At 42.5% G+C, this 25,854-nt stretch overlaps 1 protein-coding gene across 2 annotated transcripts in view; it reads left to right on the forward strand.

Annotated features, from left to right (window-relative positions):
• Nucleotides 1–25,854, forward strand: part of ALPK1 (alpha kinase 1) — a 54,553-nt gene that overhangs the window by 14,246 nt on the left and 14,453 nt on the right. For both annotated transcript variants that reach the window (XR_003708230.2, XM_028744014.2), the window contains exons 2-3: nt 4,944–5,177; nt 9,374–9,528. Coding sequence is in view for 1 of the 2 variants with exons in the window: in XM_028744014.2 (XP_028599847.2) it covers nt 5,057–5,177; nt 9,374–9,528 (276 nt within the window). In the remaining variant the exon portion in view is untranslated. The remainder of the gene's footprint in view (nt 1–4,943; nt 5,178–9,373; nt 9,529–25,854) is intronic.

Genomic DNA, 25,854 nt, shown 5'->3' on the forward strand with positions numbered 1-25,854 from the left:
TGATCTCATTTCTAAACACAAGCACTTCTGCTGAGGGAAGAGGGGGTAGGGTAGACTGTGCAGGAACCAGCCCTCCTCGCCCCCTCCCCGTTTTTCCCATTTTGCCTGTTAATTGGCTGAGACCACCAGAATTTGGAGGACACAGATGTCACTGATAGTTTGCCTAGGGAGCACATTCATGCCCATCTGTTGCAGTCTAGAAGGCTGTTCATACATCCACAAGGCCTTCATTTAATTCTTGTCAGAAAGTAATGTAAATCCCGTTTACCTCAGAGGTCGCAGCCGAGATTTATGCCAATGAGCCCCTTGCAATTTACACACACGCACACTGTAGTTCTATAGGAGAAAAGAAACCCTTTCATGTGGGTGCATATTAACAAGAGAGCTTGCCTTAGGAAAGGCTGTCCCTGAGTCAGGGTTTTCCTTATTTTAATACAGCCGGTGCCGTTCGGTATACGAGGCTTTACAAAAAGAAAAAGCGTTTAAACTTGAAACCAGCAAACGAGTAAGATAGCAGCAGAGCCTCAAGCAAATAGCCATGCTTCATCTCTCATTCAGCACATTACAAATGAAATATCCTACCAATTTCTTGCTGTGGTTTCAACATATGTCAGTAGGGAGAAGTGCTGGCCTATTTGTGAAAGAAAAGAAAATATTTAGTTTTCTGCTTGGGGTGGTATTTACACCAGTGTGTTCAAAGAGCTTGTGTTTTATTTAAGGAAATCCTGCAACCAAGTAACAAACAAACAAAGAGATAAGCTCATCAGGTATAAATGTGTAGAAAAGTGAATGCTGATAATCCAGTTAATATCATCTAGACCTCCCTGGCTCATCTACAACCCGCAGTACACATCACAATAAATCTGTTTTAAAAACTTGCAGCTTCCCCACAAACTGTATGTGTTGTGTGGTGTGTTCCAACATTTCAAATCATATATTGCTGTAATATTATGCAATATCATTTATGATACCATATTCTTTACATTTAACTTCAAACTACAGTTGTAGGAAAGTACAGAAAAAAGAAATGCAGCGCTGCTCGTTTTGATAAGGAGAGAAACCTCATTAACTTGAAAGTTAAAATTTAAATCTGACCTTTTCAAAGGCCAGGCGTTTGGTGCTCAGCCCTGCTCTCCCTCTACAGGGCCATGGGACTCATGCTATTGAATTCCAAAGGGAGCAAAATCTGGCCCTTTAGAATGGCTAGATGCAAAGTGCAGTGTAGCGTAATGACATGGGTTCAAAGTGGCTTTGACAAGCACATACTTCAAAGTGCTGAAGGGGCAGGGGGAGAATTTGTACTTGGCTGTACATTTGGTATTTCATTTTAAAATGTGGCTCTAATATTGCAGTCCTATACTTTTCTACTCAGAAGTAAGTCCGGCTGAGCTTAGCAACGTAAGCAGGCATATAGCATTGCAGCCTAAATTTGCTTTTTAGATGACCTGCAGCGGAGAGCAAAAAGGCTGCATACAAACCATGTTGAAAGGAAAACAAGGATTAAATCAGTAAAATTAGCCACTGGTGAGGAAACTATCCCAGATAATAGCTACGGTTCAGCACAGCCTTGCCTAGATTTGTATCACCGAATGCCTAGGAGAACAAGATCTGTTTTAACCTGGCACCAAAATCTCACCAGAGCTAGAGCATTCCGTGCCACCAGCGGAAGGGAATTTCTCATGAAAGTCAGGGAACTCTCCAGAATGACCTAGAATTTGCCACAAGGAGCTGCAAGTGAGACGAGGAAACCAGCAAAAGTTAGGTGGGGGCAGCTTCTGCAAAGCCACATTCTCTGTCATTCCAGAAGTTTCCGCCAACTCTTCCTGAATGACAGGCGGTGGGGACTGAAGTGCTTACACAGGTGGGTCAGTAAAGCTTTGTTCCGCAAGCAGAGTTCTTGAATCCAAGCTTGTATCACTCTTGAAGTTACTCCTGATTGAAGCCAGGGCCAGAGTATGGACAGATTAGAATGGGGAAATTCTGTATGCCTCATTGTATCATAGAGTTGGAAGAGATCCCAATGGCCATCTAGTCCAATGCAGGAATATTTTGCCCAATGTGGGGCTCAAACCCACGGCCCTGAGATTAAGAGTCTCATGCTCTACTGACTGAGCTATCCCATCAGTTTGAATTACTTACATATAGTGGTGTTTGTGAAAGTGATTCTTCTCCACTGACCCCAATCTTTTACTTGTTTGGAGACTTTAGAGAAGAAGGGAATACGCACACAACCCCCAAAAAGGGAAATAAGAAAACCTTTAATGTTAGTAATGAGCCTTGTGCTTCCAGATGTAATTTAAACATCACTCCCTCCCCTCTCAGCTTTGCAAAAGGTTCCTTACACAACTAAAAGATTTGTATAATCACCAGCGCCTCCATTAATGGGCCACCATAATTTTACACCCAGAGAAATGGGAAGTTTCAGTGTAGCACTTAAAATAATTAAAAATGTTTATTTGAAAGTCAAAACAGCCCTGGCCCTAAATAATGATTTGCTTTTCTCAATTGACTGCGCTAAGTCCCCACCGGACACTCCTGGGACGATCTTTATTTGTTCCCTGTTGGGATTAATCCATAAATGCAGTCTCCACGTGGAGCTCCTTGGGTCTTTGTTTCTTCCTCCTCATTGGTCTCTCTGGAATTGTAGCATAGCCTAAAGATCAAAATGAGGATGAGATTTATTTATTTATTTTTGCCTTGAGAGCGAAAGGGGCTTAGGGGTTTTAATTGGTTTTTCAGAATTTTATACTGTGAATATGGCTCCAATATTGCACCCAGTTTTTAAAGAAAGTAACGTTAAGAGTTGCCAGATGAGTAATGCTGCGTGATTTTTTTTTGCAGCAAGAACAACAAAGAGTCTCATGGGCAACTTATAGGCTAACACTGTCTTTTGCAGGTCAGAATCCACTTCGTCAGGTGCATGAAACGTACCAGAGGAAAACACTTCCTGCATCTGATGAAGTGGGCCCTTGTTCACAAAAGCTTATGACACGATAAACTTGTTATCCTTCAAGGTGCCACTCCTTGTTGTTTGATAAAATTGTGAAGATCACCTATGTAAATAGGGATTCTCACTGGTTTGCAACGATTAACTGATGCCGGAAGCACTTCTCTAAAACAGAATGCAGAAGCTCTACAATGTTACAGCCTGAGGCTGCATTCACACAGCAGTTTATTCTGTTTCCAATATTCCAATGTTAATTTCTGCATTATATTTTGGCATCAAATCCACTTCCAGAAATCTAGCAGAAGTTTAGCGCTCATTTCTGTGCTGATTTCTTCCAGAAACAATCCATTTGCAACCCCATTAAACCAGAAAATTGTGGCAGTAAAGTGACAAAATTTGGGGCAGTATACCAGAGTATAGTTGCTTCCTGCCATTTTCATGGGTGATGCATCAGGTGCGAAAGGCTTGGGGCAGTAGTGGCATCGTCCAGTTATATTTGTTGTTTTGTCACACCACATCCACCGGTGTGAAATTCAGCGTGACTTGCCGGTACATTGGTAAAACACACACACACACACACACAGTTCCATGACACAACTGGTACCACAATGTGAAAGGAACATTACAAAACAGAAGCACTAACAATAGAATTAGGAAGAGTTGTCGTCGTCCTCCCCCCATATCTGAATGCACGCCATGTCTCCTTCATTACAACTTTGGAGTCTTTTTTCCTTATGGATCCTTCATTGTTCAAACTCGGATTCTTTTGCAGGATAGCATACATCTTTCACATTGATCGGCAAGTGGCTACAGTTCAGTTTGCATCTTTCATGTTAGCTGGCACAGTTTACATATGACAGGCCTGAGTCACGCAAACCTTTTAACACAGTGAGTGGTGGGTACTGAATCTCTGACAAGGGAACCATCCAATTACATCACCAGGCACCCACAGAAACCACCTTACAGTGGTGCCTCGAGTTAAGTACTTAATTTGTTCCAGAGGTCTGTTCTTAACCTGAAACTGTTCTTAACCTGAAGCACCACTTTAGCTACTGGGGCCTCCTGCTGCTGCCATGCCGCCGCCACACAATTTCTGTTCTCATCCTGAAGCAAAGTTCTTAACCCGAGGTACTATTTCTGGGTTAGCGGAGTCTGTAACCTGAAGCGTATGTAACCTGAAGCGTATGTAACCCGAGGTACCACTGTATTTGAAAACAGCCATTTTCTTTCTGGAAGCAACTAACATGGAATTGAGCACTAAACTTGCACTCTAGTCTACTAAAGTTCCAAGTGAGGCTTTTACATCCTGTGAAAGCTCAAGCATCATGTGGAAATTAACAGGGGAAAGTCATGAAAAGTGCCATGTGAATGCAGCCTGAGGTTCACCAGAACTTTCCAGAGAATTGGGGGGAGAACTAGACATTGGGTTGCTGTTTCCCCTGCTTTCTGTTTTTCATAATTCTTTTGTCTTGCCCCGATACAGCAGCATAGGAGGGGAAACTGAATGGTGTCTTTTTGTTGACTGGGAAGTTAGCAGGGGATTGCCTCTCCCCATCCACCATGTTGTGCGTACAATTATCCAAGCACTTGTTCCCAAAGTGCTTCCTACCGTCTCCAGAAAGAGTATGTGATGTAACTCAGCTAGCATTTCTAGAAATCACGGTGATTCGCTGTAGAGCAAGGTTAAAAGGTCTTGAAAACATGAGGGTTCCAGCATAAAACACTTGACTGCATGGAACCAACATGTGTGCAAATGAATTCTATGTGTGCGCATGTGGCTGGCCACTTCACTGTTTGGGGCTTTTTACAGGGGTATTGAAAAGCAACCTCCTCTCTCCATGCTGTGGTACACGGACCCCAGAGTAATTTCACACCCTTCCCTAATAAAGTCCTCGGAGACTGTCATGTACTTCCCCTATTATCCCTCCCTGCTTGAGCCTTGCCGATAATTGATGATGCTTTAGTTAATCATCCTTCCCCTTCTTTTGTTCATCAGGTATCCCGGCCTAGAAAGGATCCTTTTCATTTAGAATTTGTGTCTTCTCCTCGGTAATTGATCGCCATACACCCAAAGACGTGCACACCCCACCCAATTTTCAAGCGAGCAGCATGGATAATCAAAGAACGATGGCCGCTCTGTTGCAGGAATGCAAACAGATGCTGGATCAGATCTCACCAGAGGTGCAGGACCAGTCTAAGAGAGACGAAAGCAGGCATCAGCAGTACAGAGGTGAGATCCCAGTGACAAGTACTGGGTGCAAAACAGCCGACTGCCCTAAACTTCCACCCCATCTCCGGCCTGCCCTATTTCCCCCCCCCCCCCAAATCTCCTAGCAGATAAGTGTCAAAAGATTACTGGATTTCTAGGACATGAATGGGATGTGAGCTAGGAGGCAGGCAGGGAAGGAAGCCCACTTTGTACCAGTGAATTGCTGTCAGTTCTCATTTAAAGCTTCAGTAAACATGAGGCTATAAGGAGCGGTTTTCGTTTAAGAAAAACAATGCTTCCAAAGTTTGGCGATGCACATAAATTTCAATTATAAAAAAGGGGGAGGGGAAATAATGCAACTTCTGAATGGCGGCTGTTTGCTGTCCTTTCACTGAGAGTATATCCCCTTCATTAAAGCATTTGACCGTTTCCCCTAATGCAACTCCCAACATTTGAATTCCCAGATATTTTTCTCTCTGTATAAAAGTTCATCATCTACAAAAGTGTTTTGAAAATAAAAATGGTTCTGGGTGTTAGAGGAACATTTGCAGGCAACGGATACTTTGAAGAGCGGTACGTAAATACCAGGGAAACATTGAAAGAGTTTTTGTTTTATTGAATATGATATGAAAAAGAAACAATTTATTGAAGAAACCATTTGTTGAAATAGGAAGACGATCTGTTAGGTCATCTGATGAAGCAAACTCTTGCCTGTGCATAGTCGTTCCATGATCCATTTGTTAGTCTATTATTATTATTATTATTATTATTATTATTATTCCCATTTGACTAGGTTGCCCCAGCCACACTGGGTGGCTTCCAACAAATTGAAAACATTAAGCACAGTAAGACATCAAACATTAAGAACTTCCTTATACAAGGCTGCCTTCAGATGTCTTCTAAAGGTTATATAGTTGTTCATCTCTTTGACATCTGATGGGAGGGCGTTCCACAGGGAGGGTGCCACTACTGAGAAGGCCCCCTGCCCGGTTCCCTGTAACCTCACCTTTCTCAGCGAAGGAACCTCAGAAGGCCCTCAGTGCTGGGCTTCAGTGTCCAGGCTGAACGGTGGGGATGGAGATGCTCCTTAAGGTGCCACAAGACTTGTTATTGTGTCCAGAAGCCTCTTTATGGGGTTTTTCCTGCAGCAGATTACCATGGCTAGCTCTTCCAAAATACTCCAGATAAAGCTACCACAAGATGTGCCATAATAATAATAATAATAATAATAATAATAATAATAATAATAATTTATTATTTATACCCCGCCCATCTGGCTGGGCTTCCCCAGCCACTCTGGGCGGCTTCCCAAAAAATATTAAAATACTGTAATACATCAAACATTAAAAGCTTCCCTAAACAGGGCTGCCTTCAGATGTCTTCTAAAAGTCTGGTAGTTGTTGTTCTCTTTGACATCTGGTGGGAGGGCGCCACTACCGAGAAGGCCCTCTGCCTGGTTCCCTGTAACTTGGCTTCTCGCAGTGAGGGAACCGCCAGAAGGCCCTCAGTGCTGGACCTCAGTGTCCGGGTAGAACGGTGGGGGTGGAGACACTCCTTCAGGTATACAGGGCCGAGGCCGTTTAGGGCTTTAAAGGTCAGCACCAACACTTTGAATTGTGCTCGGAAGCGTACTGGGAAATGTACTTTATTCTGAAATAACACCCATTTTGTTCAATGGGGCTTGCTCTCTAGGAAGTCTGCTTAGAAATACTAAATAGTTGCAGTACTTTTGCAAAAAGCTTTGCCAGTTCTGAGCCTAAGCTTGCACTTCCATAAATTCTGACTTTGTACATTACCTAACGATTAAGTTGTCACTGTTGCAATCCTTTTGACCATACTTCCTCCTTCCATCCCTTTACTGCCATAGTAGGGTCTTGGGTGCTTCCACACAGATACTTAGTGTGGACTCGGTGCTGCTCTAGCAAACACATTTTGCAGCATTCAAATAACCTAGTCCTCATCAAAATGGCAACCCATTTGCCTACGGCCTTCATTTAATCTGGATCTATAATTTCTGCAGAAGCTTTGGGGTTTTTTTTTAAATTTATATTATTTTCCTCGAAACAGTCCATCTGAACTAAATAGAGGGGGGGAATATGGGATTGCATTTTGATAAGGACAGCATAGTGGGGACATTGTGCAAAACAGACTAACACAAGCAGCACCGAGTGCAGAATAAACTGCTGCGAGAAGTGGCCCTCTGTTAAGCAGACTATTTTTTAAATAGATAAATCTGAATTTTGTTTGCTTGTTTGTTAACACACACACACACACACACACACACACACAGGAGTTTCCTTTTTGACAGACGAATCATGTGACTCTCCACCTAGTTCTTCTGTTTCAATAGTATCAGCTACTTTGCCCGAGTGAATCAATCATGGTGACATTTGGGGAAATTTAAATCCACCTCATGCAGGGCCTGTTCTGTTTGTGTACAGTTTTCTGCTTCCTTTGGCTGTGATGATAGTTGTCTGTAGCTCTTTGGCATTTGGGAATATAGGCTATGTGTAAAGGGCTGGTGTATTTTTTTCTTGTAAGGTTTCCTTTCACTTCATCCCACAAAAGGCACTTTTGTTTCCTTGTCACAAATTCCTTTCAGCTTTATTATCACTCTTTAGAATGGGCTATTGAACTTCTAATCAGGTAGTTCTTTCTTCTTCGGTTTCCCTTATTAAATGCTGGAGAGTATGATAAATAATCGGCTTAGTTACAGATAAGGTACATCAGTGCCCTTTTAATCACTACATTAGACATGGCCCTTCAGGTAAACTACTTCAAGCAGCAAAGGAACCAAGGCTCAGAGATTCCCTAGGACCTACTTCCCTTAGATTTTGGTTTTTGTATTAGCTATCCGCTTTGAGTCCGAGAGGCAATAATATGAATAATGTGTGTATGATTGTTCCATTGGATTATATCCCTGCAGGTTAGTTAAATGCTCCAATTGCAGATGTCTTCTTCCCTAACAGGTGTTTTTTTTAAAAAATAATAATAATCCTGCAATGATCACATGTTGCTTATAAGAAGTGTGGCATCATTTATGGCAGATTTGAACTAATTACCTGAACTCAAAGCCTGAAGCTTGTTATCATTATTATTATTTATTAAATGTCTATACTGCCCTTCACCTGAAGATCACAGAGCGGTTTACAATAAAAATACAAAAATACACACCATAGTAACAAACACAAACAATAACAATGTCATTTCATTTATTAGTATTACTACTGCTTCCCTAGATGCTACTTCTTTCTATCCAGGATGGAGATGAATAGTGGAAATGGGGGCAGGGATTTAGAAATGAACTCATCCAGCTTGGTTTGGCCTTAGCTCTTCATGTCTCAGGGATTTCCAGACTGGCTGACTTTGCACCAATCCTTCCATCTGCTAAATCTCATTCACCATCCTTTTCCTTGTTGTTGCTTAGTCATTTAATCGTGTCCAACTCTTCGTGACCCCATGGACCAGAGCACGCCAGGCACTCCTGTCTTCCACTGCCTCCCGCAGTTTGGTCAAACTCATGTTCGTAGCTTTGAGAACACTGTCCAGCCATCTCGTCCTCTGTCGTCCCCTTCTCCTTGTATCCTTTTCCTAAGTTTCTGTAAAAGACAAATTCTGAGGAAGAATGCTGTTTCTTAAACTTCTCCTAACTCATTGATCGGGAATATTAAGAAACTACACTTCTCAGACCTAAGCCAAAGGCTTTATTCAAAGACCCTTCATTCTGGGTTGGACTAAAATTCCATTCAGTATTCTGTTTCCAGCAAGTCAGACGTGACAGCAATGGCTTTCCCCTGTTATATGTCTCCAGCATCTGGTATTTAAAGGTATATTGCCTCTGGACTCAGAAGACTGAGTTAGCTATCAAGTTGCACATTAAGGGCTCCAAACTCTCATTTTCGCACTGTGGAGGAATCCATTTCCTCTGCTCCTTTCTGCCTCCTTTTCTCCACTCACACCTACAAAGCAACAACAGTCTTTCACTTCCTTGATAAAATCCCTTCTCTTAATGACAGACAGCTCTAGTTTACCTGCAGGGCAGAGCACAGGAGGTCACCTGGTGACAGGCAACCTCTCATTATTACTCTGTGGCTGGGAGAAGTGACAGCTTGCAGCCGCTGAGAGGCAAAAACGGTGGAGGGAATGCTTTCAGCAGGTCAGGTACCACCTCCTAACCTTCGCGGCTGAATCACTTACCTGCACTTTGACCTTTTCAGCTTTGCTCCCTGATGATCTGAGGACCCTCATCGAAGAGGCAAAGGAAATGAAGTGGCCCTTCGTGCCAGAAAAGTGGCAATACAAACAAGCCGTAGACCTGGAAGACAAAACAAACCTGAAAGACGTGATCAATGCAAGGCTGCATGAGTTACTGGTATGAAGTATATGACACCTGCCTTTGAAACCTGCATTCACAGCACTTAGATGTACAGTGGCCTAACAGATGGTAGCCTTCCTTTTATATAGGTGACCCCCATCCTTCACTGCTGTTTCTGCTAGGTGACAGTTGTCATCCTGATTCCATTTAATTCAGTGGCCGCATTCTTACTCTTATCAGTTGTGTTGGGGTTAATGCCTTGATTTTGTTTACATATGGACCAGAAGGCAGTGTATTCTCTGATGTAGACATGGAGATCCTGCACAAGGAGGCTTCCCCCCAGTGACCGAAGAATCCCACTCATTCAGGAGCTTCATGTGTTCTTTGGAACAAATACAGATGTGTGCAATTACAGATATAAAAGCTTACCAATGGTCTAAAAGGTCCAAGTCCAGCACTCTATCTGCAAGAGTTGCAGCTAAATGCCCCTTTGAAGGTCACTTGTCAGGCATGATGCAGACAAGTTTCACTTGTTGTTACATATGTCATCTGAGGTGTAAGCCTTGAAGGCGGTGGGTCCAATTTTAGTTATCTTAGCAAATAGCAAGTGGATAGATATATCCTCCAAGAATTTGACTATACCACTTTTAGAGCCGTCTGTGTTGGGTTTTGGTTGGGTTTTTGGCAACATCTTGAGGCAGTGATTTTCACTGTAAATTATGGGCTGAGTAAAGTAGTATTTTAGGCATACAGGTGGTGCTGTGGGTTAAACCACAGAGCCTAGGACTTGCCGATCAGAAGGTCGGCAGTTTGAATCCCCGTGATGGGGTGAGCTCCCATTGTTCGGTCCCTGCTCCTGCCAACCTAGCAGTTCGAAAGCACATCAAAGTGCAAGTAGATAAATAGGTAAGGTAAACAGCGTTTCCATGCACTGCTCTGGTTCACCAGAAGCGGCTTAGTCATGCTGGCCACATGACCCGGAAGCTGTACGCTGGCTCCCTCGGCCAATAAAGTGAGATGAGTACCGCAACCCCAGAGTCGGCCATGACTGGACCTAATGGTCAGGGGTCCCTTTACTTTTACCTAAAGTTGTATTTAATTTTGTTTATCCTGAATCAATTGTATTGGACTACCCTATGATTCCAGTGTTTTGAGGAACAGAGAGTAACTTCTCCCTATTTATTCTGTCCTCTCCCCGCCCCCCATTCCTGACTGCACACACATTTCTTACGTACATTGGAGCATAAGGAAAGTCTCTTGGATCAGGCCAGTGGTCCATTTGTTCCAGCATCCTCTTCTCACAGCGGCCAACCAGATGCAGGACTTGAGCATAAGAACACCTTCCCCTCCTGTGGTTTCCAGCAACGCATTCAGCAGCATTACCACCTTCAGCCATGTAGGGAGTATATATGCATCAGGGTTAACAGCCAGTGATAGCCTTACCCGCCATGAATCCTCTATTAAAGCCATCCAAGTTGGGGGCCATCATTGCCTCTAGTGGGAATAAAATCCATAGTTTATTCTGTCTTTCCTGAATCTTCCAACATTAAGCTTCTTTGTATTGCCCTGAGTTCTGGTACAATGAGAGAAAAAAACTTTCCTCTTGTTAACACAACACATAGCTAAACTATGGAACTCACTCCGCCTGGCTTTCAATTTGAACTTAGCCTGATCTTTTATTCCCGTTCCTTCCTTCCCTCCCCCTCCCCTTTTTATGAAGATTACCCGCTCTGGGATCCCACAGCTAATTCTCCCCTGGTCTCCTTGCTGGCCCAAAGAGGACTAATTTAACCAGCTAGCCCTGGTGATCATCTAATGTTTATTGGATGGATTTCCCCCCAAATTGATTTTGAATTCTGAAATTATTGTTGTTCACGGTTTATACTGTATTTTATGCTGTTTTTTGTTGCATCAATTAAGTGTTTTAAATTTGTTGTTAGCCTCTCTGAGCCCGGTTTTCTGAACCAGGAAGGGTGGGGAATAATTAAAAATTTATTTATTATTATTTATTATAGGAGGCAGTGACAGCCACCAGCATAAATACCAGTTGCAGGAAAGCACAAGAGGAGAGAGGGCTCGAATCCTGTTTATGGGTTTCCCACAGGCATCTGGTTGGCCTCTGTGAGAACAGGATGCTGGACTAGATGAGCTATTGGCCTGATCCAGCAAGCTATTCCTAAACCTGCGTAGGCCAGAGCTCCAACAACCGCTGGAAATTTGCTGCAGCACAATTGCTGCAGAGGGTTAAGTGAGGGAGGGACCTGTTGGTTGCAACCAGGTGCTATTTGTATCTGGGTGCAAGATAGGATAGGGAGTTGCCTCCTTAAATCACTGTTTCCCTCTCCTTCTGTAAGTGAATGGTTTAAGTTGCGTGGAGCACCTTACATGCCCCTTGGTAAAAGTGGGAGGGTTTTGTTGTTGCCCTTGCTTTACAAATCCCTAGTGCTAAGTGGAGTTTTATTGTGATTCCGAGTTTGTTTTGCTGTGTTTTCTTCCTCCCCGTCCCCTCCTTTCCCTTTCCCTTTTTGGTGTGTGGCCTCAGATGGAAATTTATGGCGGTGGCTGACCCCCTTTTACAATGCTCACAAAGCCCTCGGACTCAAGAGCATTTGTCTGCTCTCTCCCAGGATAAACACCTGCAGCCAACTCCCTGAGAAACCTGGATAGATGGGAGATTAATGTGACTGTAATAGTGGAACCGTGTTTGCCCACATTATCCCCTCACCCCAGGTAGATGGGCCTTCTCTGAGATGATACCAATTATTTATTGCCGAAACATCTGTTGATAACTGCAGCTGCCCCGGCGAAACAAAGCATATCATGGGGTCACAGACTATAGGGCCCTACAATCCTGCCTGATGCTCTTTGGAGACTATTCACCAACACACCCCAAAGTACATGGGTTACCGTCGTCTTCAATGTTTCATCGTGCCGTAAAAAATACTTTCTAAACGCTGAGCTCGCTTCCCCATGTGCTTTGAACTATTATTTCATTTTCACTGGTAATTTATATTCTAGCACTATTGTACTGTGGGAGAAAAGGGATACTATTTTACTCCCCAATTTAATTGTAGAATGACTGACACTTTGACCCATATTATTAGTATTAGTCAAGAAAGGTTCTTTCCCCCACCCCCTTTCCATTGCTCTCTTTCCCATTTATTTATTCAAAACGAAATTTAAAAAATTCAAGACACAGAAAAAGTTTCTTTTGAAGTTTGATTAAGATGTTGAGCGAGGCTGGGGAGGGGGGGAAGTATTAAATTTACAGTTTGATTGCAAAGAATAAAGTTCTGAGCTTCCTCTTTTGATATGATTTGCAGGAGGGAATTAATTTAAATCCCTCCGAAAGAGAAATCAGCCTTTGTTGATACTGTTTGGCGAAAACTTTGACACGTTTCATCTGAGTTTATTCTAAAGTGGCGAGTTTAGAATAAGCTCTCCACTGGAATGAACCAGTGTTTGTAAAGTGATTTGGGATCCTTGAATGAAGTGTTTATTATTCTGGAAGGTCAGATTTTGGGGGCCATATTCACAGTGTGCAGTATCTTGCTTCTCGAGTAGCTCCACTGATCTCAAAGTGTCTCTATGAGAGCACTTGGGTCTCCGGTCTGAAAGTTTGACTTAGCCTTGCATTGTTAGTAGCGATGCTTTGTTTGCAGACCATTGCTCTGTTGAGTATGCAAAACAACCATTGCTGCTTACATCATCCTTTTAAACAGTTCAGCTTTGCATGGGCTGCAGAATCCTATTGTACAAAACAACCAGAAGAGAGGAATGCTCATAAAAGACATGGGGGCAATGGGGGGTGGGTGGAGAGGGGCATGGAGGAAATCCCATATCTGCTAAATTTAATGAGAAACTCAGGGTGGTAGTCAACTGTTTTACTCAGAGTAGACCCATTGAATTTAATTGGCCCAACTTAGGCAAAGTCATTCATTTCAGTGGGATTTCTCTGAGCAGCTTAGTTGACAACCACCCTCAGTAATTAACACATCAGTGTAAAACGTGCATCCTAAAATGTTTTCCCTCTTGATAGTGATCTTCATTGTGGAATTCCAGAATAGGAGTTTGATAGAAGAAAGATCTTGACTGTTAATGTTATTCATGGATCTTCATGAATTATTTCTGTGGGACTATAAGAAAGCAATTCTGGTGATTTGTCACCTGTCTATTCAAAGGACTACCTTAGGGTTCTTTCAGGTGTTACATTTTTGGGGATATCAATTTTAGGTGGGTTTTTTGAGTTTTTATTCTTATTTTTTGCTTTTGTCCTGCTGTTTCACTTCTTAGGTCTAAATTAAAAATAGTGCAAACAATTAAGAACTGTGACAAAACTGAAAGCAGCAACAGATTTTGTGTGTGTGTTGTAAAAAAACGCATTCTAGGGCAGCAGATATCACACAGAGGTGATTTGCCAAAGTCTTGCTAAACCAAAACTGTTGTTTCATAAAAATTATACACCACTTGATAATTTTTTTAAAAGAAAATCTCTCCAAATGGTTTGCATTTTTTTAAAAAAAAACAATAAGAAAAATTAGCAGTAATAAAACTTTCAAAAAGTTAAAATAACAATAGACTAAAAACAAATTGAAACTTTTCATGTGAGGTGGGAAAACTACATCTGCATAGGATTGGATTTGCTAAGGCGGGAGGTAGGGATTGATGCCAGCTTGGGTGGCTTTAAAAAGAGGATTTGACGATTGATTGATTGATTGATTGATTGATTTGATTGTTTTGATTGTTTTGATTTGTATGCTGCCCTTCACCTGAAGATCACAGGGCAGTCCTGAACGTAAAAATACAAAATATGAACACAAAATACATAATAAAAACAAGTGCAAGAACTAAAACAAACCAATAACTCCCTTCCAACAAGCACATGGAAGATAAGGCTACCAGTGACTACTAGGCATGATGACTAAATATTACCCCCAGTATCAGAAGCAACATGCCTCTGAATACCAGTTGCTGAGGAACAACAATAGAAGATTGCTGCTTTTTTCACTTGTGGGTTTCCAAAAGGCATCTGGTCCTTGTTCTGTCCCCATTTTTTAAAATCAGGGAATAAGCAGTTACCCTTCCAATTGCAAATCATCTCAGCTCTTCTTCCAACAAACAGTGGACGTTTAAAAACAAAAACCCAGGTCTCTTTTTCCTTCCTGGCTGAGCCAAGGAAAATGAGGGTCGAAAACACTTCAGCTTCCACTGGGATTCCAAACAGGACGTTTCCAGCTATTTCCCAGCACGAGCTGTGCTCAAAGTAAGCATAAGAAAACTGGGAGACAGAATGGGCAAGCGGGAAAGCAGCAGAGGTGATAAATAATTATATGTTGATTTGAAATGAACAGCTGCTTTTAATAAATGTGCTCTTGCCCGTACGAGTGTCTATTATGGTTTTCCCTAGGTGCCTGACCTTCTCATACATCTACAGACTGTAAAAAAACATTCTGACTCCAGCCCATGTGAGCATCTGGTTTTTGAACAAATGGTTGGCACTGTCCTTGGTGCTCATTGGAGCACAGGATTCTGCCTTATGCCAAGTCTGCCTATTGGTCCATCTACCTCTGTATAGTCTACACTGATTGGCAGCAGTTCTTCAGAGAGTTGATCTTTGCAGCCCTACCTGGAAGTGCCAGGGATTGAACTTGGAACCTTCTGCATGCAGAGCTCTGCTGCTAGGCTTTTCCCCTTCCCCTCATCACCTATTTCCACACACACATACACACACCTCTGTGGAGGACTCTGGCTGTTGACACTGTCGGTGTCGACTATCTGTTTCGCAAGAGTGTGTGTGGTGTCTCTAGTGATGTGAGGTGAGAATATTCTCTGCTAGAAAATTATCCAGAGAATATTCTCCACAAACTGTAAATTATAATGTAAGAACCAGTTTTACAACCCACATTTAAAAAATCTAGTAAATAGTAAGTTAAGCTGTGATATTGCCAGTGTCAGTAATGAATAATTTTTTTTTATCCAGTTACATTACTGGGCATTGTGTCATTCACCATTGGCAGTTCTGAAATGTGAGCTACAGAAAACACACACACACACACACACACACACACACACACACACATATATGCTATTCATTTAATTTGATGAACATTTGAATTTGTATGTATTTCAACAATATGTAATAGCCTTTTTTTTTCTATTTTGGTGTGACCTTATTCATAGCAATTCTATACTATTGGCCATATAGTGTGATTACTTTTTTTACAGAAAGTAGCTTCAATGCTTTATACACTTAAAGTACCAGGCCTATACAATTATGTGTAACAGCATGTGAGGTGGCCTTGATTTAAACAGTTGACCAGTTAATGTTTCTATATTTTTATTTAGTGCCAATAACTGGTTTTGGCAGTGCCATTCAATGGTACAACATGCCATTTACCAGAGATTGACATACTGAAATATATTACCGTTAGAGCTATTAGAAGCACAAGATAGCCTATTACTGAATTTACTTGTATCAAAGAATGTGAATTCACTGCATTGCCCCATTGAATAAAAGTATCTGTACAGTTTTTGGTTGCCATCTGAACAAGTTTACCCATGAATAAACATGTATATTAACTAATTATATCATTTTCAATGCATTAAAATGAATATTCTCCTATTTTAAATGAAAATTCTCTAATATTCTCATTAACTGAGAATATTCTCGAGAATTTAATATCACTAGGTGTCTCAACCCAAGAAGCAACCTTGTAAGTTACTGTATGTAGTAGCACTCTTTTGCTTGAGCAGATCATATCCTGCAAAGTGATCTACTGTGGTGTATCTTTGTGACCCCCAGGGCATCTTTGATAGTAAAACCTGAGATTTCCCCCCCCCCCCCATAACTGTCTATTTGCTCAAGTCATATTCAATGAGCATGATTTTAATTTGTTTCCTAGCCCTGTGATATGTCATGGATGTCTCAGTTGAGATTCCTGCACCGGCATTGGACTAGATTTAACTAGATGACTCTTGGGGTCCCTTCCAACTCTACAATTCTATGATTCTGTGATAATAGCGATAGCTGTACTGTATTTTTATTTTCCTTTTTTGAATTATTTTTTATTCCTTTTACAATACAAAAATATAAAAACACATAATACAATTTTTCACAAATACATTTTTTGGAGTTCCCTCAACTCTTCTGCAAATCCTCCGTTTTAGTCCTTCCACATTTCTTAATCTAATATTGCCTTTTATTAAAAACCTCCTCCCTCTTATTCCCTTTTTTAGAATATTTCTGATATTATTTTCACAGAGCCTCTTGCAAACCTACAAACGTTAATTGTTCATCGCAAATACTTTTCAAATAGTCTACAAATTTACTCCAGTCTTCAGTGAATCTGTGGTCTCGTAGGCCTCGGATCCTTCCTGTTAGTTTATCAAGTTCTGCGTATTCCATTAACTTCATCCTCCATTCTTCCATCGACGGTAATTCTTCTTGTTTCCATTTTTGGGCTAGCAGTATTCTTGCCGCTGTTACTGCGTATAGAAAAAGCTTATAATCTTTTCTGTTTATTTCATTTCCTACCATTCCTAACAAAAATGCCTCTGGTTTCTTAACAAATGTATATTTCAACATTTTTTTCAATTCGTTATATATCATTTCCCAGAAGCGCTGTACTGTATCTTTAAATGTAACCTTAAGGGCCCTAAACTGGACCCTTTCCTCTCCCTGTTTGCAAACGGAAGATACAGTCACCCATCTTTCTGGCAACAAATTTCCCAGGGAGGTGTCTGCTGCTTTTGTGTTGTGGGTTTTTAAAAACCCACTTTTTCTAACCACCTTTTTTAATATGGCTGTTTTCAGAGAGTTGTGTTAGCATAGCTTTGCTGGTTGTTAACAGGTAATGCTAACAATTCTGAATTATTTATTTTAATTGGTTTAAATGCTTTTAAAGTGATGGTTAGCTCAAGCAGCCTCGAGTTGCCTATACCTGAAATGGCAGCAGATAAGAGCACTGAATAAAAATTCACTTCTATGACTTAGCTGGAAAATGCCCCAGGAGAAATGTAGTGGCTGGAGTGTCGGACTATGATCAGTGAGTCCTTGGTTCAAATTTGTGCACAGTGAAAACTTAATAGATGACCATGGCCAATTACTCATTTTTTCAGCCTAAAGGTAAAGGTACCCCTGCCTGTACGGGCCAGTCTTGACAGACTCTAGGGTTGTGCGCCCATCTCACTCAAGAGGCCGGGGGCCAGCGCTGTCCGGAGACACTTCCGGGTCACGTGGCCAGCGTGACATCGCTGCTCTGGCGAGCCAGAGCTACACACGGAAACGCCGTTTACCTTCCCGCCAGTAAGCGGTCCCTATTTATCTACTTGCACCCAGGGGTGCTTTCGAACTGCTAGGTTGGCAGGTGCAGGGACCGAGCAGCGGGAGCGCACCCCGCCGCGGAGATTCGAACCGCCGACCTTTCGATCAGCAAGCCCTAGGCGCTGAGGCTTTTACCCACAGCGCCACCCGCGTCCCTTTCAGCCTAGCCTACCCTATAAAGTTGCTGTGATGATAAAAGAGGATGCACACGCACCACCCTGAACTCTGGAGGAAGAGCAGGATAAAAACATAATAATGGCATACCCTGCCAATTCTATAATGCAGTGCTTCTCATTATTCTCCTAGTTTTCACAAACTATGAAGCAAGCAAGGCACACTTATCTCTAGACTACATGCTCAGTGGCGGCCTGTATTACTTGCATTACATTCTCTCTTTTCCTATGTAGGTGGACTCAGAAATATTGCAGAGGTTTCTACCCCATTTGCTGCATCCATTTAATACATCCCAAGTGCCCTGTACCTGGATGAGTTAGCAATGCCATTCCTTCCTAGTCTTAGCAAACCAAAAAACCTCTAGGCTCAATTATTGATGATTTAATTCTTGCTCATTGAAAATTCCTCCACCCTCATCTGCTTCTATCTTCCTAATTTATTCTGCACAAGCAATTTCGTATATTCACATTTTGTCCCGTACCTCAGTGCCAGATGGCTCTGGGAGAGAGTGTTTTCTCCCTTCCTGGGAGCAGCTGCAGTTGCCGGCAAAAACAAGGTATCCTGGCATTGAACCTAAGGCTGAGACCCAAACATTAAGGTGTTTTGCTGGGAGGAACCAGGCCACTAATGCGAGAAACCATGAAAACAGCACACCCGTCCACTCAGGGCATTTTTGCAAAGGCCCTTCAGTAAAGGCTGTTTTGCATTTCCACCCTGAACCCCTATAATTGGTGTATAGAAATCTTCTGCAAATCTAATTCCATCTCCACCTGACTCAGCTTCCCAGCCATGAAGTTCCTTTTGTGCCCCTAAACTCAATTACACTTCCTAGGTTGACATTGTAGAAACAGATGTTCAGGCAAAGTGCACTTTTATTTCTCTGTCTTGGCATGGATACAGAAATCCCTTAATCACAATTTCCAAATTAGAACCCTTTTCTTTCTTTTATATTTTGGTTATATCTCTGTGTCGCCATAATTTTGTTTTGTTTTGTCCATGAAGTGTCTTCCTCCTGGGGTTGTAGGCTTGATGGGTTGTTGCTGTTTTAAAAAATAAAATTATGTTCAGGAGCTGCAGATGCAACAGTGCACATCTGATCAAAAGCTTTTATGTAAGGTGCAGAAAGACAGGGTGACATTTCAGTGGGACTGCAAAGAAACTGAGGTTGGGCAAGGTCAGAAATAGACTTTTTCCTGTCCCTCAGAAACATAAATTAGCAAAAGAATTGTGAGCTTCTGTGGTATATGGTTGGATAAACATTATATCAAATCTAAAGGAAAACAACTGTAATAGGTGGGATGGACCTGTGGCCAAGGTGATGTCTGTTATCCAGAGAGGCAAGGGATATTGCAGATGTTAACCTGTGATGGGAGAAATCTGGAAGTGAATCAGTCAGCGCATTATGAATTATGTGAGCCATTCGTGGAAATTCAAAATACAAATTACGCAGAAACTTCCACTGTGTCTCATCTGCCACTTGGAGGTAATTAAATAAGTGCTCTTTCCTCAGTATAGCTTTGCATGTCCACCTCAGGCATGGCAGCCATTCTGTCTTGTTTGACTCACATATGAAGACAGAGAAAGTATACTTCTGACGAACCAGGATAACACACTTTCAGTCCCATCATGCTTCTACAGGACATTGCCAGAAAAAGAAGAGAGGAAAGCTTTTCATTGTTCTGCTGAAGGGAGGCGATTCTGGCAGCATGCTTCTGATATACAAGCCCTCTCAGAAATGTTGGCATCTTAACAACACTTCAGACACGTTTTGCAGGGTCTTAGACCTGCAAAACTGATTGACCAGAGACTATAATAAGACAGAAGACATAAATGTCTGGACCCATAGGCAGTAACAGCTCTCCCATTCTGCTTCAGACTTCTGAAAAATTGCTATCTGTACCAGTAGTGGATGGCATGATGGGACGCCACTACACATCTGACCTCCAGTTGGTTGCTTCACTGCTGCTTACTGGGAGGGGCAAGGTGGATGCAGTGCAAACACACTGGCCAAGCCTCTCCAGTGCTCCTGACAGTGTGTTTGCACCACACCAACCACACCACTGTCTTTCCTCTTTCCTCACTTCCCTTCTAGTAAGCAGCAACAAACCAGAGGTAAGGTGTACATGACATCCTACCATACTGTCTGCTCCTGCTCTGTATCCATCATATGTGTATATTAGGAAGGGAATGTCTGTTGCCTCTTCTAGGCTTTATGTGTGAAGTCTATCTTTTTACCCTGGAATTGCTGTCACAGAACTTGACCTACTTTCATTTTATGCTTTTATGGGAAGGAGGTTTTGGTCTACATTTTCCATTAACATGGCAGCATTTTTGTGGACTAGGAACTGTTGTGTGACTTGGGAGCCAAGGAAAAAGTCAGGTATGATTTCTCAGAGGGGACAAGAACAGGGTTATCACTTCAAACAATTGACACCGAGCAAAATGTATTGGTGTGTTAACACAGCACGCCATCTTCGGGGAAAGAAAAAGCAGCTGATATTCTCACCCTGTCTTGACTTTTCCTCATTTTGTGTCCATTTGGTTTTGGAGAGGGACGCAAGAGGTTTCGGCATTGAGCAGAGAGTTAAATTATGCAGCTGCCCGGCCCTCCAGAATAGGATACTTGGTTTAGATTTTTCACAATGCTATTGAAGTGCTTATTTTCCTCCTGAAGAGACACAAACAGATGCAAACTTCTGTAAACACTTTAGAAATGAATTCAGTGAGTTTGGCCTCTCAGCGGTGCTCAATAGCTGACAGAAAAATGTCTAATTAGTGCAAGTGGAAATAATAGGGCCACTTGGATTCCTTCCATCCTCCTCCAAGTCTACTTTTCCGAGGAACTCAAAGGCTCTTTTGTTTGGTAGGTCACCCTCTCTCATGCTTTTGTGTTCCAATCTCTTAAGGGAAGGAGGAGAAGAAGCAGAAAGAAAAAAATGCATTAGGCAATGGCTCAGTGCTTAAATATACGGTAGACTCCGGAGCATTGAGGAAAATGTGTCGCTGGCAGTGTTCGTTTTCAGGTGCTTAAAGACAGGGATCCCTCCATTGTCAAGAGGCACATGCACACAAAGAAATGGGAATCCCTTTCAAGTGTCATTCTTTGCAAAAGCATGCCTCCTTGCAAATAAATAAATATATTTGCACCAGTTTTTGAAGCGTAAGTCAGCCCGTGAATACTTGTTCACAACTGGTCTTGTGAGGTAAACAAATATCAGGCATTCCTGTTCAAGTTGTTCACACTATGGCTATTTCAGTTTCTTCAAGATGCATAGTCTATGATTTGAAACAAGCCATAGGGTGTAAATCTTTTTCTCTGACAGGCTAGCATCACCGACCTATCCCTAATCTTGGAGCTGATTGTCACCACAAATGTTTTCACACATTTATTGAGTCATTCATGAGAGTCTCTCTTCTGGGGGGGCGGGAGGGAATGGGAGCTGCTGCTCTGCCACGTGATTTGGATGGAGAGGGTGCTACATTCAGTCCCTGAAATCTTCAGTTTAAAGGTTTTCCGGTAGCAAAACTTCATGCTGGGCGAACCAAGTCAGTGTCAGCACACTAGTGGGCAACATATTCTATTTATCTGACAATATAAAAGGCAGCTTATACCATTATCAAGTTTTACCTGACTCTTCCTGTAACTTCCAAATAGTACTATAGTCCTTAGCCAAAACCATGCTCATACACAGGAACCCGGCATATTAAGCAATGATTCAGATACCTGTATGGCTTGTATGCGATCTCCTACCTGCTTACCCAAAGTAAAGATCAAGCAATTAGTTGCCAGAAGTTGATTTTTACATCTGATTAGTTCATCACATGGCTGGAGCTACCTCCTAATTCTTTGAACAACATCTCCCAGTGTGTAATGCTGGTTTCCCCAGGGACTTTATAGAAAGTTGCCATTGGAGGCCCTTGTATTGATGGGCCTGAAGGCAAAGTACCCTTTTGATGCTCATAGTACCAGGTGTAAATTTGTAGTTGTTGTTTAGTCGTTTAGTCGTGTCCGACTCTTTGTGACCCCATGGACCAGAGCACGCCAGGCACTTCTGTCCTCCACTGCCTCCCGCAGTTTGATCAAACTCATGCTGGTAGCTTCAAGAACACCATCCAACCATCTCATCCTCTGTTGTCCCCTTCTCCTTGTGCCCTCCATCTTTCCCAACATCAGGGTCTTTTCCAGGGAGTCTTCTCTTCTCATGAGGTGACCAAAGTATTGGAGCCTCAGCTTCACGATCTGTCCTTCCAGTGAGCACTAAGGGCTGATTTCCTTAAGAATGGATACGTTTGATCTTCTTGCAGTCCATGGGACTCTCAAGAGTCTCCTCCAGCACCATAATTCAAAAGCATCAATTCTTTGGCGATCAGCCTTCTTTATGGTCCAGCTCTCACTTCCATGCATCACTACTGGGAAAACCATAGCTTTTACTATATGGACCTTTGTTGGCAAGGTGATGTCTCTACTTTTTAAGATGCTGTCTAGGTTTGTCATTGCTTTTCTCCCAAGAAGCAGGTGTCTTTTAATTTCGTGACTGCTGTCACCATCTGCAGTGATCATGGAGCCCAAGAAAGTAAAATCTCTTACTGCCTCCATTTCTTCCCCTTCTATTTGCCAGGAGGTGATGGGACCAGTGGCCATGATCTTCGTTTTATTGATGTTGAGCTTCAGACCATATTTTGCGCTCTCCTCTTTCACCCTCAATAAAAGGTTCTTTAATTCCTCCTCACTTTCTGCCATCAAGGTTGTGTCATCTGCATATCCGAGGTTGTTGATGTTTCTTCCGGCAATCTTAATTCCGGCTTGGGATTCATCCAGTCCAGCCTTTCGCGTGATGAATTCTGCATATAAGTTAAATAAGCAGGTAGACAAAATACAGACTTGTCGTACTCCTTTCCCAATTTTGAATCAATCAGTTGTTCCATATCCAGTTCTAACTGTAGTTTAAGGTGTAAATTACAAATTGACAATGAGTATTGCTTCCCAATTCTTTCTCTTTTGTATTAGCTTGTTTGTTTTTATCATCTTTGGTGCTGAGAGGAGTTTCCCCTGGTTATGCAATTTAAGGCAGAGTAAGATTTGAAAGTTCTTCCATTTATTACAAAACAAAATACACACTGTCAAAAATCAAGACCAGATGAAGCTGATTTCACATTATGTATTTCATGTTACGTTGTTTTTACAAATGCACAACCCATTTGTAAAAATGATAGGTTAGTGGTAGACATTACTGGCCAAAATAGGTGTTGCTTGGGTCTCAAAGCCAGGAATTGGGAATTGAATACTTTAGATTCTCCCAGTTTTTTAATACAAGAATTCAGTATTTAATCCTGCAACGTCTTTAGAAGTGCTGCCTAGCCTTCAGCACTGTTGGTTGAAAGTTCCCAATGGACAGCTCCTTGCTCTGCCCGGTTATGCCAGATCATTGCTGGTCTGAAGACTGATTCACACTTTACATGGCAAGAATGAATGCTGCCATGGATAGTTAGAAGACAAATGGGCAGGAGCATCTGATAGGGCAGCACAGCACTGTTCACCTGTCTTGTTTGCAGTAGTCATCAGCATTGCTTACCTGTCTTCCCAATGCTGCATGTCACTGCCAGTTACCAAGATGGGGAGCAGAAAGGCAGCGAAGATAATGTCAAATTGGCTCCATCATTGCACCCATATTGTCATACTGTGCTGAGCCTTGTCCTTCACCATCTCCCTCTCAGTAACTGACAGTGACACTTGACAGTGTCAAGAAGCCAGGGGAACACCAGTTGCTACTGTAAACAGGTGAGGAAGTTGTCTCTCCCAAGCAAGAACAGGCACAAGAAGATACTGATTCCATACAGATAACAACTAAGTCCAGCGCTACCTAGTGACTAAACTGTATTATGACACTATCCACATGGATGCATAATTGCAAATGAAACAGAATACAGGGATATTGTGTATTTATGGTTGCTGCATGGACACATGTAAATTTGGCTTTATACATGGAAGCAAACGGGGGTAAATGTGAGTTTTCTGTCTTGTGAGGTGAAGATTCTATTTATTTAGTAGTAATAGTAGTAGTGTTTTAATTTACTAGTCCCTATGCATGGAAGATACGGGACGCGGGTGGCGCTGTGGGTAAAAGCCTCAGCGCCTAGGGCTTGCCGATCGAAAGGTCGGCGGTTCGAATCCCCGCGGCAGGGTGTGCTCCCGTTGCTCGGTCCCAGCGCCTGCCAACCTAGCAGTTCGAAAGCACCCCCGGGTGCAAGTAGATAAATAGGGACAGCTTTCTAGCGGGAAGGTAAATGGTGTTCCGTGTGCGGCTCTGGCTAGCCAGAGCAGCGATGTCACGCTGGCCACGTGACCCGGAAGTGTCTCCGGACAGCGCCGGCCCCCAGCCTCTTGAGTGAGATGGGCGCACAACCCCAGAGTCTGGCAAGACTAGCCCGTACGGGCAGGGGTACCTACCCATGCATGGAAGACCCTATCTTCACTGAGGGAGCTTTTCATAGGGAAACCCCCCAGAAAAGTTTGGCAGAGCACAGGGGAGGAGAAAGGGAACTTCAGTTGTGCAAGCATTATTCCTTGCGATGGAGTACATTCCTTACTGCTACACTGGCTTCCTGGCAGGCTTAAATTATAGCTGCATCACTCTCTTTTTACCAATTAAGCAGCAAAAGCACTAGAGAATTTGAGTCACTCAATGAGCCACTAAGTCACTAAGAAACAAATGCCTTCTCCAGCAGTGTTTTGTACTGGACACAAGGAGTATGCACAGAAAATAAATATTTGGATAGGGGGTCTGGCTTCATGTGTCTATCAGAGGGGCCACTGAACTCCATGTCAAGGTAATATTCTCATACTGCAGCCACAGTACTGGTATATTTTAGTCCAAGTAAAATTTCCCTTCATCAGATTAACCTTTCCTATTTGATCCCAAGGAAGGTGTTACCAAATCAAACTTGAGGCTCCAGCAGGCAGGAGTTTTCTTCTCATCTTTCCCCAGCTGAGGAGAGGAAGGCTGGGATGCACTTTCGCTCACGCGCCATTCTCCCAAGGTGCAAGTTGGGCATTTGGGCAGATGTCACAATGCCTGCAGGGATCCTTGAGCACCCATGAAGACTCTGTATACTGCCGCAGAGTTAGCCTGCTGGCCTTTCTTCTCTCCTAACAGCACGTTCCTTCATAAGTGCGGCTGATTCTCCATGCCAGGGCGAAGGATCAGCCTCTGAGGGGGATACCAAGGGAGTTAATGCTATTTTTTAAAAAATCATTAAAGGTCGCCTGCAAAGAGAAAACGTTGGACTGCTGACCTAGTTGCTCCTTTATGATGTACAAAGGAGCGTTTGATCTGGTAGCCTTTACTGCTATATTAATGCAACTTGTTGATGTTTAGAACTTGATTGACACCACAAAAGTCTTCATTTCCCTTGAGAATCAGAAGGCAATGGCTTTTAGTAGCACACCCCCCCCCCAATTCCCATTTAAGCTAATTTTAATGCTATATGTAGGTCATTTCTTGAAAACAGATCACAGGTCTACTTTTTAGGAGTGTCTTACCTTCCTCTTCCTTTTTTAAATAAGGTTGCAAGATACAGTGCCATATAGTGGGTAGCATGTTGGACACAAATCAGGAAAGCCCAGGGTCTAATCCTTGGGTGAGCTTGATGGGTCTAAGCTGTTGGTTGTGAGGTTAAAATGAGATGAAACACTCTGAAATCCTTGGAAGAAGGTTGGGATGAAAATGAATCGATGGCGGTGGTTAAAATTAAAGTAAAATTTGTTGATAATCAGAATATCCTATCTAAGACTGGGAGCATTGCACACACACACACAGTGATTTCACTGGTAATTAAGTATAGTGTTAGCCTGAATCCGACCTTTGTGTGGGTTCCATGACTCGGTC

The sequence above is a fragment of the Podarcis muralis genome, chromosome 9 (assembly GCF_964188315.1).
Source record: "Podarcis muralis chromosome 9, rPodMur119.hap1.1, whole genome shotgun sequence".
In the NCBI taxonomy this organism is placed as follows: domain Eukaryota; kingdom Metazoa; phylum Chordata; class Lepidosauria; order Squamata; family Lacertidae; genus Podarcis; species Podarcis muralis.